At 37.6% G+C, this 27545-nt stretch overlaps 1 protein-coding gene across 1 annotated transcript; it reads left to right on the top strand.

Moving 5' to 3' along the window:
• Positions 1 to 267: 267 nt before the first annotated feature.
• Positions 268 to 17262, top strand: LOC135470478 (urocanate hydratase-like). Its single transcript, XM_064749453.1, has 21 exons — positions 268 to 532; positions 1224 to 1354; positions 2926 to 3079; positions 3467 to 3595; positions 3977 to 4038; positions 5494 to 5560; positions 5707 to 5763; positions 6651 to 6737; positions 7861 to 8016; positions 9647 to 9751; positions 10097 to 10167; positions 10346 to 10443; positions 10764 to 10872; positions 10976 to 11064; positions 11469 to 11539; positions 13103 to 13201; positions 13450 to 13549; positions 13943 to 14024; positions 14266 to 14314; positions 14438 to 14488; positions 16073 to 17262. Exons 1-21 carry the CDS (start codon positions 407 to 409, stop codon positions 16211 to 16213), a joined length of 2034 nt encoding a protein of 677 aa, XP_064605523.1. The 5' UTR covers positions 268 to 406; the 3' UTR covers positions 16214 to 17262.
• The last annotated feature ends 10283 nt before the right edge of the window (positions 17263 to 27545 follow it).

Below are 27545 nucleotides of genomic sequence, written 5' to 3'. Positions count from 1 at the left end.
GTCCGGAGGAAACCCACGACCATCCGCAGGCAGACCTTCTCACATACGGCCGGAGAGGACGTCAGCATGAGCACTGGTGAGAGATTCCTGGGTCATTACGCTGCTCTAGCGTGCTAACCAACCGAGCCACGGAGGCCCCCAGCACTGTTAATAGCAATCACCGATAAAACGACAGAGATAACTCACAAACTTTCTGTAATCTGTTGCAGCAAGACCTATTTCCCAATGCAGACATCTGCTGAAGTTCACAGATGCTTGTCCACGGTTTACAAATGAGATTGGCGTTAACCGTACATTCTCTACATTGTCATTCTTTTCAGCGTGGTGCTTGTCCTTTGTGAATTTAACTTAGTGGTTTCCTTGGAAGGTTAACAGTGCGAAAGAGTTACAACGGTAATTTCTAATCATGGGAACATTGCAGGAAATATGCTCTGGTCTACCGTTGGATACTTTGCCTGCGCCTCGACCTAGGGACGAATCTTTACCCCATGCGCCTACAAGAACACCTAGTCTATTAGTGGAGGAACAACGGGTAGGTTACCTGTTCTCCTTATAGTTTTAGTTTCTAATTATTGGCAGTGATTGGGTCTTCAAGTATAATGCGAATATGAACCTTGGTCATGTAAACGCCACTGTTCTTGAAATAAAAGAAAAAGGAAGACATGTTAGAATCCACCTACCAATTTAACTTCGAGTAACTATCCATGCATGCAGTTCATTTATATTTTCTAGTGGATTTTAATTCGTGTTCGAGGACAGTGGTTTCTAATTACATGTAGATTATGAGGTTTTAAGTTTTTGCCTCCAACTAAGTATTATAATGGCAGTATTGGTCGGAATCTTTAGCCTGACTTCTTAGCGTCAACTTCTTTTAGGCCGCCCAAAGATTGAACGGCGTGTTAAATTACACTGAGAATTTCGCCTGGCGCTCTATTTCTAGCATACCTCGCCAGATGGTGAAGATGGTTGAGAGAGAAGGAACTCTTTACCGAATAATAGTTTTCATTGTTTTTTGTTGTTTGCCATTTTATGTCATCGTGTTGAAAATTAATAAATCTATTTAACATTTTTTCAAAACGTGGAACTAAGCAAAGCTAATGGTTTCAAGTTGACTGTTCATATTCTTTATTAACCGCACATACATAGTCAGTAACATAATAATGAAATTTTGCTGAAACTTTTTTCTAACTTAATTGTAGCATGTAATCATTGTTAAATTGCAGGTGGCGTTACAGAATGCTCTTCGCTACTTCCCTGCCCAATTTCACGCCGAGTTAGCATCTGAGTTCGCCGAGGAGCTTCGAGTCTATGGTCATATCTACATGTACCGATTCCGACCAACTCTCAACATGAGGTACCGTTACAGCCTTTTCATTATAGTGCCTAGGTCACAGAGGAAGTGCGTTCAGTACTACTGTTATACAGAGAATTTCTACCGCTCTATACATTTCTCGGTCGACCTGCTCTGTTGCGTAATGTTACGTAGTAGAGAAACGCCGAGCAAATGACGATTCTTGAAAAATAATGGGCGAGGCTCGGAGCGCCGAGCTGATTATTTTTCAAGAATCGTCATTTGCAAGGCGTTCCTCTGACTTAAACATCAGAGTCCAGTATTATGCAGCTGACGACTCTTTTTCAAGAATCGCGTGGTGTCATTTTAGAGAAATATAAAAGAATACGTTACATCGCAGTTAGCGTCAATGAATGCTCTTTCGTGCCGGCTGTCCCGCATTTATTTGCATAGTTGAGCGTAATACGCAGCACGGTTGCTCTTTCGTGACGGTGTTACATGAGGTTATAGTGCAACAACTTTAGAACTTTTAGCCAATGGGAGTCCATTTGGTTTTACTCTATATGGGTTACTACATGAGCATACATAGGGTGTATAAGATTATGTAATGGAGTATATCTCATCTTCCGTGTATTGCTTAATAATATGAATAATATGAGTGACCTCCGGTATGCAATAAAGTACAACACATCTGTGCGTCAGCGGATTTTTACGTACTGGTCACAATTCTTAAAGACCATTTATAACATAACACGCTCCAGAACTGGTAGACAAGAATTCCAGATAGTAAATCAATTAACTGAAACAACTAAAGTTGGAGTAGGCCTATTGGTTGTATTTCTTTCGCACTATGACAGCCACGTTACTGTTTTTATTGTTACATACAGGTTCTCTGTCAGTTTCCATTGTAGGTGGTGCATGATGACTGTCTGTCTCTTGCAAAGACAAGTGCATCATGCAGTTTGGTATCGGCTTATATCTAGACACCTTTCCCAATACCCGTCTATTCTTGAAATAGAAGCGCTCGGTCAGACAAAGGATTGGCGGTTTGGTCTTCCCGGATAGTTCAGTCGAATATGGAAGTGTTTTAGAGCCTTGTGTTCGTGGGTTCGAATCCGGCTGTATCTTTCACAAAACGACGGGGGCTCTCGGTGTTTCAAGTCGTCACCACTCGAACAACTCAGTGTTAATGTTGATTCTTGAAAAATAATCAACTGCTCAGACAATAGCGGGGCGTCACAGCAATTGTTTAAATGAAGTTTACCCCAACAGACCTATAGTACAACTTGAGAAATGTCGGTGGTTTACTGCTGGCAATCTGGTCTCTTCTACCGGCACGCCTAATAAACCACTCCCATTGCACGAGTGAAACTTTCATGTGTATGACGTTAAACAATAATCAGTCAGTCTCTTCATTATGTCGCAATGTCAACGGCATAATTTTGATGCGAAGCCTTTTCCTCAAACGTACATACTACTACATATGTATATCTGAAAGTTTACTCATAACAACAGCGTTAATTCAGTCTCATAATCTCATAATGCGGTTGGTATCAAGGCAATCATTTAGCCCAGATTATAACATTAACACTTCCTGAGAGATACACCATATGTACTCTGTTGTTTACACTCAGAGCTTATCCCATAGACCAATACCCGTCCAAGACACGACAGGCAGCCGCCATTATGCACATGATAATGAACAACCTTGACCCTCATGTGGCACAATTCCCAGAGGAGCTTGTAACGTACGGTGGAAATGGACAGGTGTTCTCTAACTGGGCGCAGGTAATGTCACTGGCAAGCAGTGAGGTGATGCACTGTGTCACACCTGTGTTGCAAGCGTCTAAATGATACATATATTAAGTATACACGACAGTAATGTAAAGAAAAACATGTAGACCTCTTAAGCTGGTCACTTTTAAATTGTGACCATTGACACATTTACAGATTATAATCCCAGAAAACCACATTACATTTAACCAATTCCTTATTATATGATAAGTATATTTCAAAATTCTGTTTTCAATTGTCTTTATATTCCTCGGCCGAAAATAGTGCTTTGATGAGACATATATAATTCTTCAGAAATTAGAGCCATACATGAATGCATACACCTTCGGCGATTTTTGACCTGCCTTATTTTCCTGTCATGCTGCTAATATTGCCTTTCAGTTTTTGCTAGTGATGCACTATCTATCTCAGATGACGGACGAACAAACTTTGGTGATGTACTCCGGTCATCCTTTAGGCCTGTTTCCCAGTGCACCGACTGCTCCCAGAGTTGTCATCACCAACGGAATGGTACAGAGTTCGACATACAACTTGCTCACAGATGTATCTTGTGCGTCTCTGCACTAACAAATGCCTAACAGATGCTGTTGCATCTTTATTCTAGATGTCTGATTTGTGCCTTACCACACACTCAAGAATACGTAGCTTATACAACTGCACTCAGTTTACAGGTATAATCAAAACATTTCACTTAAAGATCAAAATTCAAGGCTTCAAAATTCATCATGTCATTTAATCAGACGTTATTACATAGACTTCAGTACATATAAAATGTTAGCAAATAACCTTTTGAATGCACACATGAATTCGTATATGGATCGGGTAAGGGTAAAATAAAATAAAAATCTGCATTTTGTTTATCAATTAATTGACCATTTTATTATATTTCAGGTAATCCCAAATTATTCATCTCGGGATATGTATGAAAAGTTGTTTGCTCTTGGTGTCACAATGTAAGTCCTATGTTTCGGTATAATGTGGGAAGTTTTGTCAACGAGTGTGGTCAACACCGCTTATAAATTCGATCCTAGATTAATTGGTCACCGCAACTGAATCAGAAAATAAAAACAGATACTTATTGACATGAACTGTTCTGCATCTCACCAAAGCTGCAACAGTTTTAACATTACAACAACAGCCGTGTCATTCCTATCTACAAAACAATTTAACTGGGCTGTCCGGATGAGGTAATGAAACATAATGGAAAATGACAATGTGGGATCTAGCCAACCATGCACATGATAATATTCCACTATATCCGTTTGCTCTAGTACCATTTGTGAATGCAACACAGCCATGGCACGATGTTTAACAGAATATCAATATCGATAATGAAATTGCCGTCAGCTGCTTGATAAAGATGTGTGTATAATCAGTATGATTAGCTTACATATACTCTATACATAACTGTTTATGTACTATGTATCTAGCTGTACAAGGTGTACTTCCTGAATGACAGTCCAAATTGATTATTGTTTCATCGGACAAAGCCTTTAACACTGTGTATTATATATGTGTGTAAGATATATTACAACTGAGTACCCTTTCTTGTAAACCTATACTTTTCCTTACATAAATGCCATTTTAGTCCGACATTTCTAAAGTAAATGATTCTTTGTTAGATTACTTTATACAGGTCATACAGTGCATTATAGTTATTTCATAGCTATGAAATCCCAGCGGTGACATATAGCTTCAAATAATATTTTATATTGTTATTTGTAAATCTTTTGTACTAAATTGGCTGATGTCTACTCTGTAGCCGCATTAAAGTAAATGAGCCAAGTTCAGTTTTTACATTGCATACTATAATTTCTTCAGTAGCAATATACTCCAGGGTTCTACATATATATGGTGTTCATATATCTGATTTTATAGCTGTTTTTGTACCCTACATATTTTACGCTGATTTTAATATGTGTCATCATTTACTAGATCAAAAATGTGTGCTTCCAAAAGATCTATTAATATCTTTGTTCTGTGTTTTGTCAATTTTACTACATTATTGCTAGCAAATTTAGATCATAGTTTTAAAACTGTGGGCCATAGCGCCTAATCAGGTTCAAATGGGCCTATACTGTATATGCATCACTCTGACAAATATTGCTGCGGTGTTTAAAAGAAATATTGTAAATAAAGCCCGCCTTAATTGCACCCGATAGCAATTCGGAAACCGGTTATATGATTTTCGCCTAGAGCATCGATTATGCCTACAACTGAAAATAAACTGAAAACTGATGCCTTTATTTCTTTTGAATGGCAGTCTTGATGTCATAAATGACTGATTCGACGCTTGCATCTTTTATATGACCAAAACGTCACATTAGTTCAATAAATCAATATTCTCATTGATACCAGCGAGGCGAAATTCTAGATGGTTAATATAAATCTGGCGTTCAAATTTTTAGATATGGTCAGATGACGGCGGGAAGTTACTGTTACATTGGACCACAAGGCATTGTCCACGGCACTACGGTAAGCATTGGATCAATAGCACATGGAAAATGATTACTTTGTTACCCCCATACCCTAAACATTTAAGTCTTCAATTCTTCCACATAAAAGAAATTAAAAAGTAACAAAAAATAATACATACTATACACTTTATTTTCGTCTTGTAGATCACTGTGCTTAATGCTGCACGCCGCTATTTGGGAACAGGGGATTTGGCTGGAAAGGTATGTCAACATCACTGTGGTGTTGTACACACGAGCATTTCAGGGTCATATGATTGAAGTATTCCCCTCCAACAAACATACGACAATACAACATTTCAGTAATTCTAGGGTCTAATCAATGCATGGCTAATAACATCACTGCATTTTTTTAACATAAATCTGCTTAAGCCATGGTAAAATGGTGCGTGTAGTTATGCTATTATTTAGCATTTATATGAACGATAAAAATACACCCCTAACAGTTGTAAATGGACAAGTCGATGGCTTTTCATCGGTTAAGCCCATTGCCAGACTATCATACTTTCCTCCCTGATTCGTTTTAATCACTATGTGGTAACTTTGTACAGTGTAAATTTTGCCTGAACTGTTTGTCTTTACCTAAACAGCATTTCATAACTGGACGTACGGCTTCAGTGTTACTGATATTCTCGATTCTTAGAAGTTATACCTTGTGCCAATAAATCATACCTACCCTGTGGGATACAAAATGTGATACCAATAAGACGAACACTGTAAAGTGTACCATGGCAGAGGTGAAATTCTTAATAGCATATGAGATGACATTTCTATAAATGCCCGATGCGTGATACAGTATTTTGAGTCATTTTAAACTATAGTGACGTCTAATAAATTGCAACTAACATCACTGCATTTGGTTTTTGCCTAATTCTACTTCAGTCATGGCTACATGGGCGTGTCTTTTGTTACTTTTTCAAGCATATACATGAAAGCTTGGAATAATACCGTGGTTATGGTAAATTGACAAGAGATCGTATTCCATCTGATACGTGTGATCATTTACCAATTATCACACTCTCGTTGCTTCTCTGGTTTTATTCTATATGTTTTAGTATTTTGTATTGATATATGTGGTGTCCTACCTGCAGGTGTTTGTGACCTCGGGTCTCGGTGGAATGAGTGGAGCCCAAGCTAAAGCTTCTGTGATCTGCGGTTGTATCGGCGTGGTGGCGGAGGTATCGTAGAAATGCCTTCTGAACATGAAATTATTGGCCACAGAGCTTTTACATTACTTTTCGCTCAGTTTCCATCAATGGTGTCTAAATAACTGTTGTCTATGCATACCGAGAGTTGCAATTTTAAACTGTCCGTGCCTTTATATTTACCCCGTTACTATGACTACGAATGTACCTTTGATTTCGCCTTTCATGTCCACTATGGGTTAAATTCATGACATTTGAACACTAATATCACTCAGTTGCCCAGAACATACCTTGCGTCTTTCCAACATCACTGAAAACTGTTGACTGCTTCTCTTTCCATGAATCTGTCCTATTTTAGTACTTTATATACTTTCTTAGTTCTTTGGTGTTTTGTGTTATACGTCATTTTTGGGAATTGGCCTTGCAATTATTGGCCTGGAACGTCCTTATTGGTTGACGGCTGGTATACGAATGTCTGTTTCGACGCATAGATTCATGTATCACTCGCCAATAAAGGATAGACATTTTGTAAAACACCGTACTTTTTCACTTATATGACGGAGTATATCAACGGGAAAAAAGAGAGTAAACAATCTACATTTGGAAACTAGGAAACTCCGCAGAACTCATTTTGTGTGTGTTTATTGGTGAATGGTACTTGGTCTCCAATAACCTGCGTGTAAGAGACAACCAGTTAAAAGAACACTATATATATAAATGGCCATTGCCACTCTGGTTTGACTTCATTGTCTTCAAGACCCCAAAACAGTGACAGCATTGCCGAAAAAGACATGTGTGCTTTGAAGAGTAGATTTGGAAATTGGTACCAACGATTTCTTATGGGTTGTAGTATCGATAGATACTCTGCGTAGAAGTCCATTAAATCCCAATCATACTTGTATGAGCAAGGGCTTTGTTGGAAATATATTTGTAGAATTTTTATACCATCTAACATTCATTCTTGATCACAAAATCAATGTCTCAACTAACATTTTTTCCTAGTTTAAAATCCCTCTTCTTCATCAATTTACATTTAAATAAAGTTTTGCTCAAGTGAGAAAAAAATTATCGGCTTTTTCATCACAAGGATTTGAATAAATATAAATTGTTCTTTGTACATGAGATTTGATACGATCATGTGGATTTTTCTCTTAAGGTGAGTAAAGAAGCTTTAGTGAAGCGTCACCGACAAGGCTGGTTAAAGGAAATCACCGATAGCCTTGATGACTGTATCAGCATTATTCGACGAGCTCGTAAGGATAAGGAAACTCTGAGTCTGGGGTATCATGGCAACGTTGTGGATCTTTGGCAAGTAGCTCTTATCTTGTAAGATAAATTTATGCATTTTGTACTGAACAGAGTTTCATCATAAGTCGTTTTAAAATCTGAATTAGATTATGAATCTATGCAATTCTATTGTGTTTGCATTCTATTTTCTAAAGTGTGATGACTGTCGATTGTAAATAGATTGCAGTTTGCCTAGCTCTGCTTAAGCCATGGTGCTAGAAGGGTGTAAGTTGCTGCTTTTTAAACATTTGCATGAACAGTTAGAATAAAACTATAACTGGGATAAACTGACGATAGTCCTGCATAAGACTCTGATGGACTAGGACTCTGATGGTGGACTGAGCATCCCCAAGGTCTGTATTTTGAGTATTTCTAGACCAATGACGTCTAATACATTACAATTAATATAGCTTCACGATTTTTTTATCTTTTTGTGCTTAAGCCATGGTTCTAGGGGCGTGTGATTTGCGACTTTTTATGCGTTTGCAGCCAGAATAAAACCATAACTGGGGTAAATTGACAAGAGGTCGTATTTCACCAGTTACGTGTGACCATTTGCCAGCTATCACACTGTCGTCGCTGCTCTGGAATTACTCTCTATGCTGTACGTCTTTAATTATACAAATTTCATCGGTTACGTGTGAAACATTTGGCAATTACTAGTATCACACCCTTCTCTGGTTTCTCTCTACATGCTGTAAGACCTATTATATTACCATTTCTAAAATACAACCAAAAATACAATACTGGATCACCATCTTCATCATTTTCTTTTCTTGTGCTTCGTGAATCTTGATTAATAAAGTCTGGGGTGGAATTATGACTAATATAAAGAGAATGAAACCAGAGCAGTAACATCAGTGTGATGATGTTGGCAAATGGTCAAATGATAATCGGTGAAATCGGTCCCTACCAACACGACAATGCAGCGAGGTTAATAGCATATTATTAGAAACAATGTAAACGGTCCAGGCCTCGGGTATTCTTATTACACCCGCAGAATACTACTTTATGGATGCAGATCTTGATTAATATACAATGGATCTTCACCAATGCAAGCTAGGGTGGAGTCTTCACTAGACTTTGGTGTAATGTTGACTAATACAGAATGGCGTGACAGCATTGGCAAGCAGAATCTTGGGTCGGATCTTGGCCAAAACAGGTTGGATCCCAGATATTACCTGTGGTATGATCTTGAATAAAAGTTCATGGGCTGGGATCTTTAATAGTACATGATGTGATGAAGATATGACTATTGTTGTCATTATGACTAACCCGGGGTTAGGTGGCATTATGACTAACCCGGGGTTTAGTGGCATTATGACTAACACAGGGTATGGTGGCATTATGACTAACACAGGACGTGATGCCATTATGACAAATGCAAAGTTTGGTGGCACTGCGATTTATGCAGGTTTTGTTAAAATCGACTGAAAAAGGCGAAAATGTGATCTTACCTAAAGCCGGTTGGGTTGAGATCTGACTGATGTAGACTAGATCTTGGCGGGCGCATACTGGGGTGGGATTTTGATTTATAAGGCTCTTCCGTCAAAGTGACTACTGCAGATTGCGGGAATATTGTCTAAAATAGAGTAGGGTCGGTGTGGAATCTTTGATTAATTAAAACTCTAGTGTTTTCATTACATTCCAGGGAGCGATTGGTCTGTGAATATGATAACACAGGAGATGTGCTTGTAGATCTGGGGTCAGATCAAACATCCTGTCACAATCCCTTCTTAGGAGGCTATTACCCAGTGCAGGTAGGCAGGCGAAAAAAAATACTTATCACCAAGGGTTTACCTTGGGGTTTGATTGAATATTATATAACACCATGCTGAATTTTGGCAACATGAAAAAAAAAAACACAACCAAAACTGCTTGAAAAGAATTCGCAAATACCTATTTGTTGACTAGAAACATCTAAATAAGTAAGGGTTTCTTTAAATAGTGCGTGTGTGGCACTTTAGTTTTCTCATAATAGGTATTTGTATTCATGTTTGAACACCCTTATGTTCACTGTGCTAAATTTATTAGAGCTGCACGTCGAAACTGGTAACTGCTTTATCTTAAATATCATAATCTATGAAGTTTTGTATCTTGTAAAGCTATCATATGATGAAGCCAGAGAAATGATGAAAGCGAATCCCATGAAGTTCAAGAACTTGGTTCAAGACAGGTAGGTCTGTTTGAAAAGGCAGAATTTCCCTTGAAATAGATTTCCAGATCTATGTTAAAAGACCTTCAGATGAAAATTGTACGCTAGTTTTTCGAATCTTTATCAGAAGAACAACATCTTTGTTAAAGTTACCTCCTCAAATTTTACAATAAATCGCGCTTTATCGTTTACATGTAAGCCTAAGACGACATGTGGCAGCGATTAACAGATTGGCAGAAGTTGGCTTGTACTTTTGGGATTACGGGAATGCATTTTTATTGGAAGCTAGCAGAGCGGGTAAGACATAACTCACAGTTACACAATCAGTTCTACAGCATCAATCAGTTTGTAATGATAGAACATTGAAAAACACAGAGAGATGTTATTGCTTTAGTGCGAATGTAATTGTACTCAGACCCTGGGTAAGAGAATCACTCCCGTTAATAGGACAAGGATTCAAAACTTTCACCAATTCGACATATAGAACTGCTTGCCCTAGCGGAAATCAGATTGGCTGTCACCTACCTCATTGTTTCATTCTCTATGTACACGGTAGTTTTTTGTTGAAAATCCAAACTGAATTTCAAATCCCAATTTGTGACTTTCTGGTCGTTTAGGCGCTGATGTGGGAAAAGTGGATGACATGCGTGGGACCCGCTTTCGCTATCCATCATACGTTCAAGACATCATGGGCGATATTTTCTCGCTGGGGTTCGGACCTTTTAGGTAAGAGTATTTTTAAAGTACACTATTGCCCTCCATGAGACACAGGACATATACTTTTATATCATATCCGCAGTAATGTAATTTAATCTTATTATATGTTCAGATGGATTTGTACTTCCGGAGATTCCTCAGACTTAGAGACAACTGACAGGATTGCAGAAAACGTGATGAACAACATAATAGAAAAAGGAGGTACATGATTTTAATTATATTTTTCAACTTTTATAGTGTAAATCTGTTTTATTCCACTCAGATGCTTTTAACCTATTCCACAACTTTTACAACATTGGTTTTCCATTTGCAGTCAAATTTGCATAGCCCTGTTTCCTCCCACCATAATGCTGACCGCCGTCGTATGAGTGAAATATTCTTGAGTACGGCGTAAAACACCAATCAAATAAATAAATCGATCAAATTTGCATAATGCATGGACGTTTATTACCAGTAATAATATCAATTTTACTTTTGGGAAATGCTCGAAATGGGTATACTTGTGTTTAAAACGTTACAATGCAAGAACTATTCTGCTTAATCGATTTTGAAGAAGCAGAAATAAGCATCCAATAAATTATTTTTCCCAACTTGTCTCATTACAGTTCCCGATTCAACCAGACAGCAATACACTGACAACATACGCTGGATAAAACAAGCTGGCGGTCATCAAATGGTAAGCCCCACTATCTTCGAAATTAGTGAACGTCTAGTTTTTCACCCAGCAGTTGGTTATGCAGCAATGTCCGTTAAGCATCACCAAGTGACCGATTGTCTGCCCACCGATAATATGTTAATATACTTTTCGTTTTGTCATAATCTTGGTTGATTTATATATGGCTTATTTCTGTCACCATGTTGACCTCAGAAAGAGTAATGTCACATTCGACATTCTTCATTACCCATACGTGAATAGCAACCAAATAGTCCTGCATGTGCAATTTGTAATATTTCGCTTAACCTGGGACCAGGGTATGTCTATGCATCGTGTTACATAAAATCGGAACGTCAAACATCGTAACATAAAATACATACTTTCGATTAAGAACAACTTGGATTCTGCTAACACCAAGGAATTATTACACATTGTTTCAAAGGAACTTGAATCAGTCCTCAAATGGCTCTCAAAACAAAATAAATGATCCCTAACTGCAAGCGAAACTCAGTACATGATACTCAAACCTTACCGTAAATCCCATCTAGCTAATCTTCCCAGTTAAACTATACAAAGCACTACTTCAAATCTGGTGAGTGAATTTAAGTTTCTAGGTATTGTTTCTAACGATAAATTAATTTGGACTTGCCATATCGCTTATATAACTATGAAAATATCCAGGAACATCTGTATAATTAACCATATTAGAAACTGCTTTAAAAAAACCCTCCTTATTCTATGCCACTCGCTTGTCTCTCCATACCTATTCTGTGCAAATCCTCTCCGGGGTAACACCTTCCTAACTCATCTACAGCCTATCCTTCTCCTCCAAAAACGTGCGCTGAGATAAATTACCTTTTCAGATCTGAACATACTGCACCAATATTTAGAAAACTAAAAGTTCTTTCAGACAAATAATTTTACCTCTGCTCTGATATCTTACAAATTAACCCGAAATCACAGATTCAACCTTTATGTCCCATTCTTCCATTTACACTATACATACACTGTATGTTACGGGGGCTCGGTAATGGAACAAATTGACAATCGACCTCAAACCAACAATTTGTTTTTCACATGTCAAGTCTAAAATAAAAATCATCTTCTTGCTCTTTGATCTCCAAAGGTTCCTCGTTGATATTTTTTGTGTAATTATTGTTCTGTGTTATGTCACATGTTACATTCTTACCTGTGTAATCGCCTTACAATCATGACCTATAATACATTACTTTCACCAGACTTTACTCCCGCCATACGATTGCAATATCTAAGATTACATCTGCATATCTTTATAAATATGGTAAATAAAGATGAAGATAAAGAAAGATAAAGATACTGATTAAATTAAGGCAGTTAGAAAATTTCTTGTGACTTTCCGGCATAATTGTTAATGATTGATTGGCTTCTTTCTCTTTGCATTAATCCGTGCTGAATTTTTACTTTCGGACCGGTAGTTCTTTCGTGGTGTTTTGTGTTGATCATCGTGCTGGAAATTGGTTTTGTGATAGCTAATCCAGAATGTTAGTTATAACTGACGAATGACGAGTGTCGATTATACTCACTTAAATTTATATTTTCTTCTAGGTTGTTGGGTCACAAGCACGGATCCTGTATGCCGATATGAACGGGCGATCGGCAATTGCAGTTGCTTTTAATAAAGCCATAAAAGATGGGACCATCAAGGTGCGTTTTCATACCACCTGAATTACACGACGAAAAGCTAGAATTCTGGGATGTTTTAAGAGCTAAATGTTACTGCCTTTTTATCTCTTCATTAAATAATTCCACGGTTTGGAGCAATGTAAATTCAACCCTTAGCTATTTTCTGAAAAGAAAAAGTAAACAAAAGTAAAGGTGCAGTTGTTAATTCTTATTTCTAGCTCTCTGTAACAAAAACATATTGTAGTAAACCACTTTATGTCCTCCTGTAGGCCCCCGTCGTCATCAGCAGAGACCATCATGATGTAAGCGGCACCGATAGTCCCTACAGAGAGACATCCAATATCTATGACGGTTCGGCATTTTGTGCAGGTACATCTGATCTTTAGCTAATTACAAAAATTGTTCTTACATACGAATTGATCTTACACTCAGCTGACCTATACTAATGGTCATAAGACTGGTTCCAAAATTATATAGATGTATGAATTATATCAATTTTTAAGGACTTTAAGTGACAGAAACCTGTACATACTTTCTCAGTTCCTTGGTGCTTTGTGTTGAACGTTTTTTTCGAAACTGATCCTGCCATTATTCACCCAGAAAGTTTTTTATGATTGATAGCTATAGCATATAAATGTCTGTTTCGAAGCTTAGATTTCGTCTCGTTCGCTGGAGAGCCATATAAAGACAATTTCTTAGTTCAGTAAGGAGGAAGTAAAATACAGAGGCATGAAACCCTTTTTTTTCGTTCATTTCATTCAGATATGGCAGTGCAAAATGTGATTGGTGACAGCTTTAGGGGAGCCACATGGGTTGCTCTTCACAACGGCGGAGGAGTCGGGTGGTAGGCCATTCAGTTTTCTTAATCTTTTTAACTTATTTATCACAATAACTTCATACAACAGATATCCATAAATGTTTAATTACAAAAATGCTTTTCACAGACCGCTATACGAAAACTGTGCTCTATATGTCACAATATGCGGCTGGCCTATGTCATAAGGACACTTCCCCTTGGATTGTTGGCACGCTTAGAAACTTGAAAAGGCGACTGTCTGTTAAATACGTCGTGTTTTTGTTCACAGGGGAGAAGTAATCAATGGTGGCTTCGGTCTTGTTCTAGACGGAACTGAGGTAAATAAGAATTATACCTAATTATATGACAAACTAGGGTGCATAAACATAACGAGTTGGTAGTATCTATTTTTTAGCTGCATTAATGATTATGAACTGCACAACTTCTTTGTTATCTTCCAGGAGGCGAGCAAGCGGGCTCGATCTATGCTTGATTGGGATGTTTCTAATGGGGTAAGTCCAACGTTACGTCATGGATATGTTAACTGGTAACATTAACTTCAGCTAATTACCCTTTAATAATTGGGCTAAATCCATTATTAAGGTCAAGAAATGAAAGAAGGGTAATCTACAGAATCTGAACATTATTAAATCATGTTTAATGCATTCCAAGCGAAATCATCCAATGTGCTGATCAGCTAACGCAGACGATTTAAAGTGGTCTCCCCTTATTTGTTTTTCTATCAGAAACCCAGACCGCGTGAAAATGCATACTGTATCACACCTGTTGATTCTTTAACCTAGAATGCATAAGACAAACAGACAAATCAGTATCATTTAATGAAATGCCATTGTGTTAGAGCAGAAATAAGGTTTAGATATTAAATATTGGCAACTGATTATTTCTTAATTTTATGATTTCGTGTTTAAAACCATAGTTAAATAACCAAAAGGCTTTAAACGAGATATTAAGAAAATATTATGAAAAAAAACCTGAACATTGACGTGATGCATCTCATTTGTATGCTTTCACCTGTTTTCATGATTTTCATATTTCATATCTACATTTTCAGCTTCTCGCATTTTCGTCTTTTTTCGCTTTAAAGTTAAGAAAATTCGAAATGGCAAAATCAGCCCAACAGGGTCCCCGAGGCCGGGTTCCTCTACATTGTGTTAATGTGATTATATTCCAAATGTGTTAACAACCCATAATTTTGAGTAATTCTAGACTAGTGACGTCTAATAAATTGCAATTCATATCACTGTGTTTTGCCTAATTCTTCTCGAGCCATTGGGCTAGGTGGCGTCTATGTGGGTACGTGTTTTTAAAAGCTTTTATTTCATTGTAGAACAATTGAGTGAGCAGTCCTTCTGCACTCTTTTAGTGCGTTCAGCTTGCATTTCTGTCAGATTATCCCTAACAACATCTGCGTATTCCTGACTAGGCCAAGCGACGCTTTTATACGTTATCTCCAAACATTTTTCTGTCAAACTAATATTTAATTGCAAAGAAAACAGCTGACTTTTTGGAGGCAGCTGCTATGACATTTCTATATGTTCATTCTACGATCCATTCTTAGAAAGTGCAACACCAAGATGTATATCTGATATAGAGGGGTTGATATTAGCTGATTTAAAGGCAGGGGATAAGCTCGTCCTGACACAATCGCAGACTTAGATTTTGAAGCATTGAAGCTAACCAGCCATTTGTCAAACCAAGTTTCTATTATTTGAAAATCAGACACAAGACTTCTTTTGGTGTGTATTTTGGCATTGCAGGTTATCATATATAACATGAAGACTTGTAAAATCTGCAAAAAGACGTATTTTGTTTATAATATCATTAGGTAGGTTGTTAATGTTTGACAACAATAATAGTGGACCGAGGACAGGACCTTGGCGAACACCTGCATAAAGCTGGCTTTTTTCTTATCTGCTGCCGTTTATAACAACATACATTTATGACAACGTGACTACTGTGCCGGTACGTTGGAACAGTCAGAAAAAACCCTAACGGAGGAAAATAGACAAGATTCCGGATTTCACCAGTAAAATGTGTGGTCATTTGCCAATTATCACATTTTTTCTTGTATCCAGGTTGCCAGACGGTGCTGGGCAGGAAATCAGAATGCGAAGGATATAATTTGTGCAGCTATGTCCTCGAATCCGAAACTTCAAGTCACCGTTCCACACCACGTGAATAACGACAGCATACTGGACAATGCTCTGCGAGTGTAGATGTAACTTCTTATAACATAAATTATGTGGCCAGGTATTATCACATTAATCTTCTCACCTATGTTGGAAACTTGTAAAAGTTTCTCTTATCCTCTTTCGAAGACCATGTACACATTTGGCAATTTTCTGGTTAGATGAAGTCCCTTTTTCATTCTGCTTAGTAAACCCTGTAAGACAGTAATAAATTTTCAAATAAATAATTGAAGATTGTCGAATAATTGTTAAGATTGTGTGATACCATAAACGTGTGTTCGGAAGCTCTGTATTTAAAATCTGAAAAAATTAATACCTTGTTATACCTAACTCAACATATCTCTGCTGGTATTTATAATTTTGTACCATGTTTTCATATTATGTACGTAAACATCCATGTGCCAGTTCTGTTAATAAGTAGCCTTGATTCTCGAGGAATTTCGAAATTTTTTTACACATGCGTATCACTGAATTTCAAAATATACAATCCATTTTTGTTTTACAAAGTTGCTCTTAAACGTATATGTAAAATCGTGTGTAATGCAAAATAACAGAATAGGGTGTGATATTCAATGTTCCTGAGAATTGCAACTCATATAGTTATGGCTGTTTCATGGATATTACTAAAATACGTTTTAAACGGTTATTTGCGTTTAACTTTGAATGATATCGTAAGCTCTTCTTAACGCCAGACGTAAGCGTCAAACTCGATGTTTGTACACAGCTTGTTGTCACAGAATAGAGGGCGTTTCATGCTTTAGCATTGTCTAATGTCAAGATATTTCTCGTATAGTTTCCTGATTATTCGTATAGTTTCCTTTATTATAAACAATTGTCTATTGTGAATAAGAAGCATCGAGCTTTAAAGAAGTTACTTTTGAGGAGTTTCAGAATATAATGTTATTTATATGAAAAAGATGGGTCGAGCAGACAGGGACAAAGGTTGGAGATTTCTACATTTCAGTCACATGTGGCAAAGTTAGCTTGTAACTTAAAAAAGGCAGACTCTTTAGCCCGGGGACACCCCCGATATTAAAGCTTGTGGCCATCTTATAAGTGAAATATTCTTGATTACCGCGTTAAACAACAACTATATTATAATAAAAGATGATGTGCATCTTATCGGCAAATACTGTTTACATATTGCATAGCTATGACAGAAGGGCTCGACAAAAGACATGATATTTAAGTGTATCATGCATCTTCATGTGACGTGAAATGCTTTTCAATTGTAATATCGCCATCGCTTCGTAGCCTCGTATCACCTCTTCGCATTGTTGTTCCATCAAAATCCCTAAAAAGCTGTTCATTATGGTCTTTATTTTCTTCTTTTAAGGCTTTATTGGAGCAACAATGCGTGGGAGGTGGAACGAGAAGTAAAATACCATACTGCAACAGTAAAATCGTGATTGTCGAAATGTTAAGTGTCAAGTATTATAGTCTAAGCATTCATAAACCGTGAATCGGCGTTCAAAGGCAATAATCATAAGACCTATTTATTTTACAAATATTTTTATTGGACCTAGAAATTATTCACGGACGTCTATGTTAAAATCTGAACTGGATGTCATGCCTAGAATGATGATTGTCTGTCATTCATCACTAAAAACAGACGATTGATTTTTGTTACATCTGCGCAATTATGCATATCATTTATTATTACACATCTAAGTGTCCAGCGCCTACTATATCACGTAGTAAACACAACTGTCAAATATATTTGATATATTGGTCAGTTGTAACTGTGACGTCTCACGTACGGACTACTTTTTGTTTGTCAACTAGCAGACGCCACAACAAGCACGGCTGCCGATCAATCAAATTCTGACCCTTTTGATCTCACCGACGCTGAAATTTGCATGCTACTTGATCCATTTGATGGCCCAGAGCTGGACACACAATTCCCGAATGTCGCCTCAAACCTGATGCAGCTGTGTGGTATTACTCCACTCCAATGGGAGAGCATCGTTTGGGAGAGCTAATGAAGAGGGCAGCCGAGGCTGCTGGTCTGAAAGGCCGGAAAACTAATCATTCGGTCCGAAAAACAACCGTCCAAACCCTTGTAAAATCTGGCGTCGATGCACATAAAAATATGCAGATCACCGGACACAGATCCCTTGCTAGCATCCAGGAGTATGAGTCTAAATTAGATCACGCAGAGCAGAAGCAAATGTCGAGTTTACTTCAGGGCAATCGCGCCTTCAGTCAACCATCTCTCGAGCTTCCACTCCCTGGACGGTCAGTTCAAGTGCACACAAACGAAGTTTTCTCGACTCCGATACCATCAACTTTAGCACAGAATCCCAAGGATAATCAGCTAACTTTGTCAGCAAACCCTACTTCTCTTTCGTCCTCATCCTGAAAAGATTACACTTGTCTGTTCGGTGGCGCAGTTTTCAATAACTGCACCTTTAATTTTCACTGAAACGTCTGCATTCCTTTTCTTTACACTTCTGTTTGTAAAATACCGCTTCGGCCACGTGCGCCTCACCCAGTTTTCCGTCAGCCAATGAAAGTGCTCCATTCAGTATTCCATATTCATCCGCAACCGGCTATCCGCTATTGTTACGCGATATGAAATAATTAGCACGGTTTTACCCAATTTGTTTAGCGTTCGAGTTTATTTACTTACGTTTTTGACAAATAAATAATAATAAATAATAGTAAATAAATAAATAGTATATTTACTATTTCCTTTCCTGGGCGTCCATGACTCGACCATACATTCTAATAACCTATAAATATAAGCATCAAGCCTTTATTTTACGGTAGAAATAGTAAATAGTAACAACTTATGCGTCTCCTAGAACCAGGGCTTCAGCAGCATGGGGCGAAATAATACAGTGAAGTAAACTGCAATTTATTAGACCTCACTGGTCAAGAATTTCTCCAACGGCTGGTTTGTGCCTTGAACGTGGAAACAACACAGATAAAGAACATACATTAATTTCTGTACTATACAAGTATATTGGCTTTAGAGAATGAACTCGAAGATAGGCAACAGTAGAGAAAGTAGAGCTACAAAACTAGATGACATTTTCTCTGGGGCAGCATAGGCTAATTTTAGGTATGTTTCTACTTCTTCCGCTGCTTTCCTTCCCGTCCTGGTCTCCCTTCTTTGTTTCTGATAAACAACACATGAATTACTACAAGGATGAAATAGTGTCACGTACGACGGTTTGTTCGATAATAAATGAATGCCAGTACCAAAATTGAAGATATATATATATATATATATATTCGGATGTGTATTAGATCATTTGGTAGGTCGAGCTAAAGCCCAGGTACGTCTCGAGGGACCAGTACCGAGTGTATTATATCAGTACAAGGCGACAAGTTTCCGGTGACAATACCGTGGAACAAGCACACACATTACCGGACTTCTTACCTACAGCTTGGAAAGAATACGAGCCTCTGGACAAGGGGTCGCTCTTCCACTTCGTACGGGACATATTGACAACAGTAACAAGATCAAGGGCAATGCCAAAAAACGTGGTGTTAAATACGTATTTCAAGACTGAATTAACCATTAAGACTATACTTCCATTGTTTATTTTCGATTTCCACGAAGAAATCAGTTACTATTAAAGGATTTTTGCAAATCTGTCATATTTTCTGATGTCATAAATAAAGTTCATTTATTAAATACTTAAGCCTAGAACAATCTCAAAAACTAAAAGTAAAGGCTTATACAATACAGCAAATACAGCAATTCTAGATCAGTGACGTCCAATAATTAGCAATTAACATCACTGCGTTTGTTTTACTAGAAACTGTTTTAATAGAATAAGTCACTATCCACGGCATGTTTGCAACGGTCTGTAAACTCGCCAGAAGAGAAAGCTTTCCTCGGTCAGCCATGTACTGTGTATCCTTCGGCTAAAATTATTCGTTGAATTCTGACACAAGCTTGTTTACAGTACAAAATCCTGAACATAAACTTAGTAAATAAAATAATATGTATTAAAAATAACATTTCCAATGTGATAGCAAAACATCATAGATGTACAAACAATTTGACATTTACCACATAATTTCAAGACAGAATTCCAACATACATGTTATACTAATATGCTGGTGTGAGCACTGCCAGAAAGAATAGCTTGTAGTAACACCTATAGTAACACAAAGGGATCGTTCCAATGGTTCCATAACTATTTCACACACAAACTTACCAACTCTCTTTATTGCCTTCCGCTTTTTTGTCGATAAATCTGGTGTGACGGTTAGGATCTGTAACGCTCGTCATTTTCGAACTGTATCTAATACCGCTTAACCTGGGGATAGGGGCCGTAAAGGCAGCCATGCTCATTACATCTGCATGATGCCTTTATGAACAGTTGCATTCAACGCGCGACTGAGATACTTGTTTAATTGTTATTTGGAACTCATTCACGGACTACGAATTTGAACTTTAATATGGAATTCATGCCTGGAATATCCACTGTCTGCCCGACATCATTGAAAACTGATGACCGCTTGTCTCTTGTGTGTTACCGGCTTTATTTCTTACTTGTATAATTTCTTTCATACCTTTGTCTTCGGGATCTAGTGTTAAACGTTGTTTTGGAAAGGGATCTTGCGATTATCCACTTGGGACGCCTTTTACGGACTACGAATGTTAACCCCCAACGGTAACGTCACGATTACAGCGTCAGCCTTGTATGTTTCATTGTTTCTGCATTTTATGACCACGCGTTTGTCCGAGGAGTGTCCGCTGGAGAATTCTGGATGATCCGACAATAAATACATATAACAAAAGGATTTCGACATTTCTGCGCTTATAAAGTAGAATTATCGTAATTGCATGTCACTTAACCGTCAATTCTTACATCAAATGCATAATACCAATTATATGCACCTCACGGTAATCCTTTGCAAGAACTAAAGCACATTTCAGACATTTCTCCGCATCACCAATCATTATTATGTAATAACAAGACATATTTTCCTATGACAGTTAAATGTTGACCTGCATTAACAATATATTGTATCCATATTAAAAACACCTGTGCCAAAGAAGTGTTCATATAAGAATCCGAATATATATTATTCCAATTATTCTGACGACTCAAAGCTGTAGCCTTGGAAAGGAATTTTGTGGACTCCTCCACTCGTACTGTTTGTGAGGCCTTAGTGACCATAAGCAATCGACGACCACTTGTCTTCTCAAAATACAGGAGAAAGTTCGTCAGTAACTTGCCACGATGTTTTTACCCAGTACACTCTGGTTTCCTCCAGCCATGAAACTGACCGCCATCGTATAAGATAAAAGTTCTTGAGCAAGACGTTAAACAGTTGACAAGGAAAAAAAATAAACAAATCATACGGTAAAGGACAAATAAACAAATCATACCGGTAGGGGACAAATAAACAAATCAAAGCGGTTGGGGACAAAATAAACAAATCATACCGGTAGGGAACAAAATAAAGAAATCATACCAGTTGAGAGCAAAAGTCAACAAATCATACCGGTAGGGGACTAAATAAATAAATCATACAGGTAGGGCACAAAATAAACAGTTCATACCGCTAAGGGACAAAATAAACAAATCATACCGGCAGGGGACAAAATAAACAAATATACCGGTAGGGGATAAAATAAACAGATCATACTGGTTGGGTAGAAAATAAACAAATCATACCGGTAGGGGACAAAATAAACAAATCATACCGGTTGGGTACAAAATAAACAATCATACCGGTAGGGGACAAAATAAACAAATCATAGCGTTAAGGGACAAAATAAACAAACATACTGGTAGGGGACAAAATAAACAAATCATAGCCGTTGGGTACAAAATGAACAAATCACACCGGCAGGGGACAAAATAAACAAATCACACCGGCAGGGGACAAAATAAACAAATCATAGCGGTTGGGGACAAAATAATCAAACCATACCGGTAGGGGACAAAATAAATAAATCTTACTGATAGGAGAAAAATGCAGTGGTTGAATTCAATGCATCGGATCTATGCGTCGAAACAGACATTCGTATACCAGCCGTCAACCAATAAGGACGTTTCATGTCAATAATCACAAGGCCATTTCCCCCAAACGAGGTATAACACAAACCACCAAAGAACGGAATCATGCAAAGAGAAGCAGTCAACAGTTTCCCACCATTTCTCATAGATATCCCACCACCCCTTCTCGCGACAGCGCTACTTTTCATTCCATTCCCGGTAAAAGCAAATGTGACACCATGACTGTCAATAGAATGTTCTTAATTGACAGTTCGAAAGGGCAATTCTTCCAGAATGTTTGTAGAATGACTCTGGATAGAATCCTGATTGAAACTCGGGATCTCTGCTTGCGATAAACATATATTACTAGCCCCATGATCACGAAACGATTTCAGACTTATGTCAAAATTTCAATAACTGATTTTGGTATGTTCCTGTATGTTATTTTAGCTGAAATTAGTTTTACAATAATTTACCCAGAATTTAGATTGGCAAGCAATATTTTGACTTTGTAAGAAATAACAATTTTGACTGAAGTCTAAGATCTCTTCGTGGAGCCTGGACTACAATGCTTACCTGTGTACAGTCCATTTAATCTTTGCATGGGTTACCTAGTGAAAACAATAAGCACATAACACACCAGCTGTTTTACCTTGTATACAGTTTTCTAACAGTGCAGTTCATAAAGCTAAAAGAAGTTGTTTACCACTAACTTGTCCAACATCTTGGTATATCCAAGTGCTGGAATTCTGTGAGAAGAAACTGGAGCATCAGTTCCCAAATATCCCTCATACAGATATTTCGTGCTCAGAATATTTATGATAGATCCGAACAAAAACGGTTGCTCAGCCACAAATGTTTGTGAGAGAGGATCCTCAATCACCTGATACTGACTGGCTTCTCTCAAAGCCTCATATATGGATATGTCTGTTTTCAAGGTTGATGCAAGATTCTTGACAGCTTCGAAAGCCTGGGAACAAACAATATATTGGTACGAAACACCTTTTATCGAAACGATCGAAGAGCAAATGGTTGTGTAAATCTGAGTCGAGTTCATAATGTTTTCGCACAAAAACCGTACCTTTACTTACGGATAATTATGTTCATTTAATTAACTAAGGGCTTTCATACAATGAAAATCACAATTCCTTTATGGTAATCTGTAGTAGTTTGTTAAACAGTTTTGTAGCGTATCCCCGGTAAGGGTGTGGTTTTTCTTGTCTAATACGAGCAGCAAACTGTAGCAAAGTTAAGACGACCATTGTTTGAAGTCTCGTTCACACGTATGCCGCAACCATTTGTGTTGTCGTCATTGGAAAATGCTCTATTTCATTCGGTATGAAGCATATACGCTGACAGTAGCACTCTTGTTCACACTTTGTCATTTGGTTGTGTGTAATGTGTCTGAACTTACAAATCATATCGTATGAATGGGATTTTGTTGGTACCTTTTTTAGCTTCTCAGAAGCCAGCTTTAAGCTGGTTTGATTGTAAGACGCAGAGCTATTTTCTATTGCCATCAGCCAGCTCGTATAACTAACATCAGGCCGTCCTGTGTTGTTTCAGTCAAGTATCAGTAGGTTGAACTCTCAAGAGAAGTTTGACAATAGCGTTGTTATCATTTGGGTGATGAATGAACCTAGCGCCCATGTCCATTCCCCGGGCTGGAAAAACAGAAAAGTGATATTTCAGCTAGCTTCCTTTGACAAGCTGACGGACTCCATACTATTCGATATCTACTGAAAAACAAAAGAGTACATAATAACAAGGCATGGACAAGGCATGATTCAACACTTAATGTCCACGCTATATCTGGGGCTGATTTACACACTAAACGTTAAAACTAATTGCCGCTTATTGAAAATTAATGGAGGTCTGATGTTTGATGATCTTTGAGGCAAATGAGGATTGCACGTAAAGTGACCGTAGTTGTAGCGCGCTCTACTTCTGGTAACTAAGCGTCAAAGCAGATATTCGTGTACCAGCCGTCAAATGTACATGTAATGGACGTCCTGTGTCAATGATGGCAACACTAATTTCCAAAATAACGCTCAACTAAGAAAGGGTAAGAAGTAAGGAATTAAGTCGGTTCATGCAAAGAGGAGCAATCAACTATTTTCAGTGATGGAAAGTCACAAGGAATGTTCTAAGTGAACAAATTAAATCGGTGTCAAAATCATGTACCATGATAGTTCATAGGTTGTAGTTATTCAATTATAAGTAGTTTATTTATGCTTTTGTTGAAACTTCATGTTTCCAACATCACGATCTTATTCAACATGACCTTAATGCTGATCGCCATCATATTAGTGAAATATTCTTAAGTGTGGCGTAAAACACCAATTTAAAATATACATAAATATTCAGCACGATGAACATAGCCTTGGATTGAGCTGAATTAAACACAATTATGAAGCAGAACGTTGGAGATTCTGAACAAGAAGAGAACTTGTAATGCCTGGAGTGCTTCGTAACACAACTCAAGCACTACACCAAGCAAAGTAAAAGGATGGTTATAGGATTATGCTGAATGCAAATGATGAAATATTTGAGCGAGAGCTGATCGCGGCTTGTAGAACTAAGTATCAAAGTGACAACATACGTGCCTCAATCAGCTAACCTGAGTTCAGGACACTTCTGACATTCACAGAATAATATAATGTCTCTGTGTTAATACTGCTTCTGAAACATCTAACACAAGGATTTGCTATCAAACGCCTCCATTCCAAGTTTCTTAAATTCTGTCAAAAGTATTAGCCATTAATTAGGGGTCCACGCTAGTATCCTAACGGGACACCTTTTGAAATAATCGTTCGGATTATTATTATTATTATGGGTTCACGCTAGTATCCTAGCGGGACACCTTTTGAAATAATCGTTCGGATTATTATTATTATGGGTTCACGCTAGTATCCTAGCGGGACACCCTTTGAAATAATCGTTCGGATTATTATTATTATGGGTTCACGCTAGTATCCTAGCGGGACACCTTTTGAAATAATCGTTCGGATTATTATTATTATTATTATTACTGGTCAAGTGGTAAAATGCAATATCTCGAAAACTGGTAAAGGTAGAAAAACCAAACACTGGAGTCTTAATGGGAGAATATGAATCAACTTTTGTCATTCTGTACTGTTTTACTAGTCACGTGATTACGGGCAGCAGAGAGGCCATTTTGAATTTTATTGATAAGCTAAAAAAAAGTCTTCTCCAAAACGGCTAAACCTTTCGAGATAAACTTTTCCTTTACAGTTTTAGATGGATTGCCCTACCAATATTGTAAAAAAATTTTAGTTTGTTATGCAAATAAGGCCAGTGAAAAGTAGGTCAATTTTTAAAACTGCTTAAATCATTACATAAACTTACTCTCTGGTGCCCAGTGACGTCAACATAACAAATCTGTAAGAATTATTTTTGTACTTTGTGTTGTTTCCATGTTTTGACCAAAAAGCCAACAAAAATCGCCCTATGTAAATAACACGAGAGCTTTGTGCCACACTGCATGAAACCATTGACCGCAGTTTATTGTGGGAAGGGTCATCAGCTCTGCGACAATGTATACTTCCTGTCTTCTGCTCTCGGGCATCAATTTCACAACAATGTATTCTTTCTGTCTTTTGTCCTCGGGTACAGCAGAAGATCAAAGCGCCCTGATCTCTATTTTAGCCTTCAGTACTTGGCCAATGGTCAATGATGCTTGGCAGTGTAAGGTTCAAATCCAGTTCATTCTTTCACTTTTTTTTTCGTGTTTCTTTTTACCATTATTATGAACTTTACAGACATCAGGCTACCAGAAGTGGTAAATGTCTAGTCGCGTGGACCCCGGCAGCGCTGTTTGATAACAGTATAATTACAACTTATAATCGAAGCGCATAAGATCTATGGCGCCACGTTATATAAGTCTGCATTCAAATACGTTTAACCCGGAGCTAGAGGCCATATAATCAAAGTACAGTTTTAATATCACCGCTGTATTTATATGAGCAGTTGCAAAGAAAGCGTGACGGAAATGCTTTTATATTTGTCTCCAGGGCAGCATAGGCTTACACACGATTTAATTTATAATCTAATAAATAAATATAATAAATATGGCCTCTTGGCAGTTTTCCTTAGGGTTTAATTTTAACTGTTCATGTAAATGCTTAAAAAGTAGCAACTTCCGCGCCCCAAGCTTCATAAAGAAATAAATAATATGTGACAGTATAATGTAATGTTGAAATGGAATTGATATAGCTACGGGACAGTATTTAATTGTGAAAATATTTTGTGATTTGCCAGCTATCACAATGTCGTCACTTGTATATATATATATATATATATATATATATATATATATATATATATATATATATATATTGGAGGACCATACGGACTAGATATCCAAAATTAATTTTTGAACGCAATTTACCACTCATTAAAATTTCCGTTCTCTTCAGAGATCTGTCTAACCCGGCTTGAAAAAGAGAAAGGGGCAGTCGCACTAAACATACCTTATTTGGGATCGATACTGACCGAAGTAGCTCGGATTTCCGTACTTACGTTTGATGATTTGTTAACTACCACACTTTCATCGCTCAGTAATCTCCTATATAAGACATTCAGACAATTGGATAAGCATTTTTTTCCTGATAGATGTTTGTGATCCATCAACGTCGTTTTCGGAAATGCTCTTGGAATGTCCTTATTGGTTGACGGCTGGTATACGAATGTCTGTTTCGAGGCATACGCATAGTATTTTCACAGAGTGCAGTTCGTTTGAGTGGATACTTAACCAATGGATTTTACTTATACCTGCTGCTAACTGTGTAGTAATTTCATAAGATAAATAGTTAACCTGCTAACTGTGTAGTAATTTCATAACATAAATAGTTAACTTTGGGATACAGCGATCCATTCGTTCAGAATGTGTCGTAGACCATCGTAGGCAACAAAATAACAACTGTTCAGTGTCTCTGCAGGCTTCATGATGTAAAGTGAAGTGAATCATGCAAACATTGTTTCACATCTTTTTCAAGGCTAGACAATAGAATTCTGTTGACATTAAATATTCTTAAGGAAAGTTATCAGTATAAGAAAAAGGGGAAAATGTTTCCCTGTATCTGCTGACCGTTAGAACACGTTTCATACATAAATTCGCCAGACGTTTGCTAGACATACATTTTTTCACGGGGCCTCCGTGGCTCAGTTGTATAGCGCTTTAGTGAAGCGTAATGACCCAGGAGTCTCACCAATGCGGTCGCTCTGCGTTCAAGCCCAGCTTATGCTGGCTTCCTCTCAGGCCGTTCGTTGGAAGTTCTCTATCAGCAACCTGCCGATATGAGTGAAATATTCTAGAATAAGATGATCGCCGTCAGTGAAATATTCTTGAATATGGCGTTAAGCAACAT

Source organism: Liolophura sinensis, chromosome 7 (assembly GCF_032854445.1).
Source record: "Liolophura sinensis isolate JHLJ2023 chromosome 7, CUHK_Ljap_v2, whole genome shotgun sequence".
Lineage (NCBI taxonomy): Eukaryota > Metazoa > Mollusca > Polyplacophora > Chitonida > Chitonidae > Liolophura > Liolophura sinensis.
Note: the sequence above shows the minus strand (reverse complement) of the source record. Positions and strands in the feature narration are given on the sequence as shown.

Excerpts from the sequence above, each read along its gene's own strand:
- LOC135470478 (XM_064749453.1), top strand. The coding sequence starts at position 407 with ATGGGAACATTGCAGGAAATATGCTCTGGTCTACCGTTGGATACTTTG. Across the intron at positions 14,025-14,265 it reads AACGGCGGAGGAGTCGGGTG|GGGAGAAGTAATCAATGGTG; the intron begins GTAGGCCATTCA and ends TTTTGTTCACAG. Across the intron at positions 14,489-16,072 it reads ATTGGGATGTTTCTAATGGG|GTTGCCAGACGGTGCTGGGC; the intron begins GTAAGTCCAACG and ends TCTTGTATCCAG.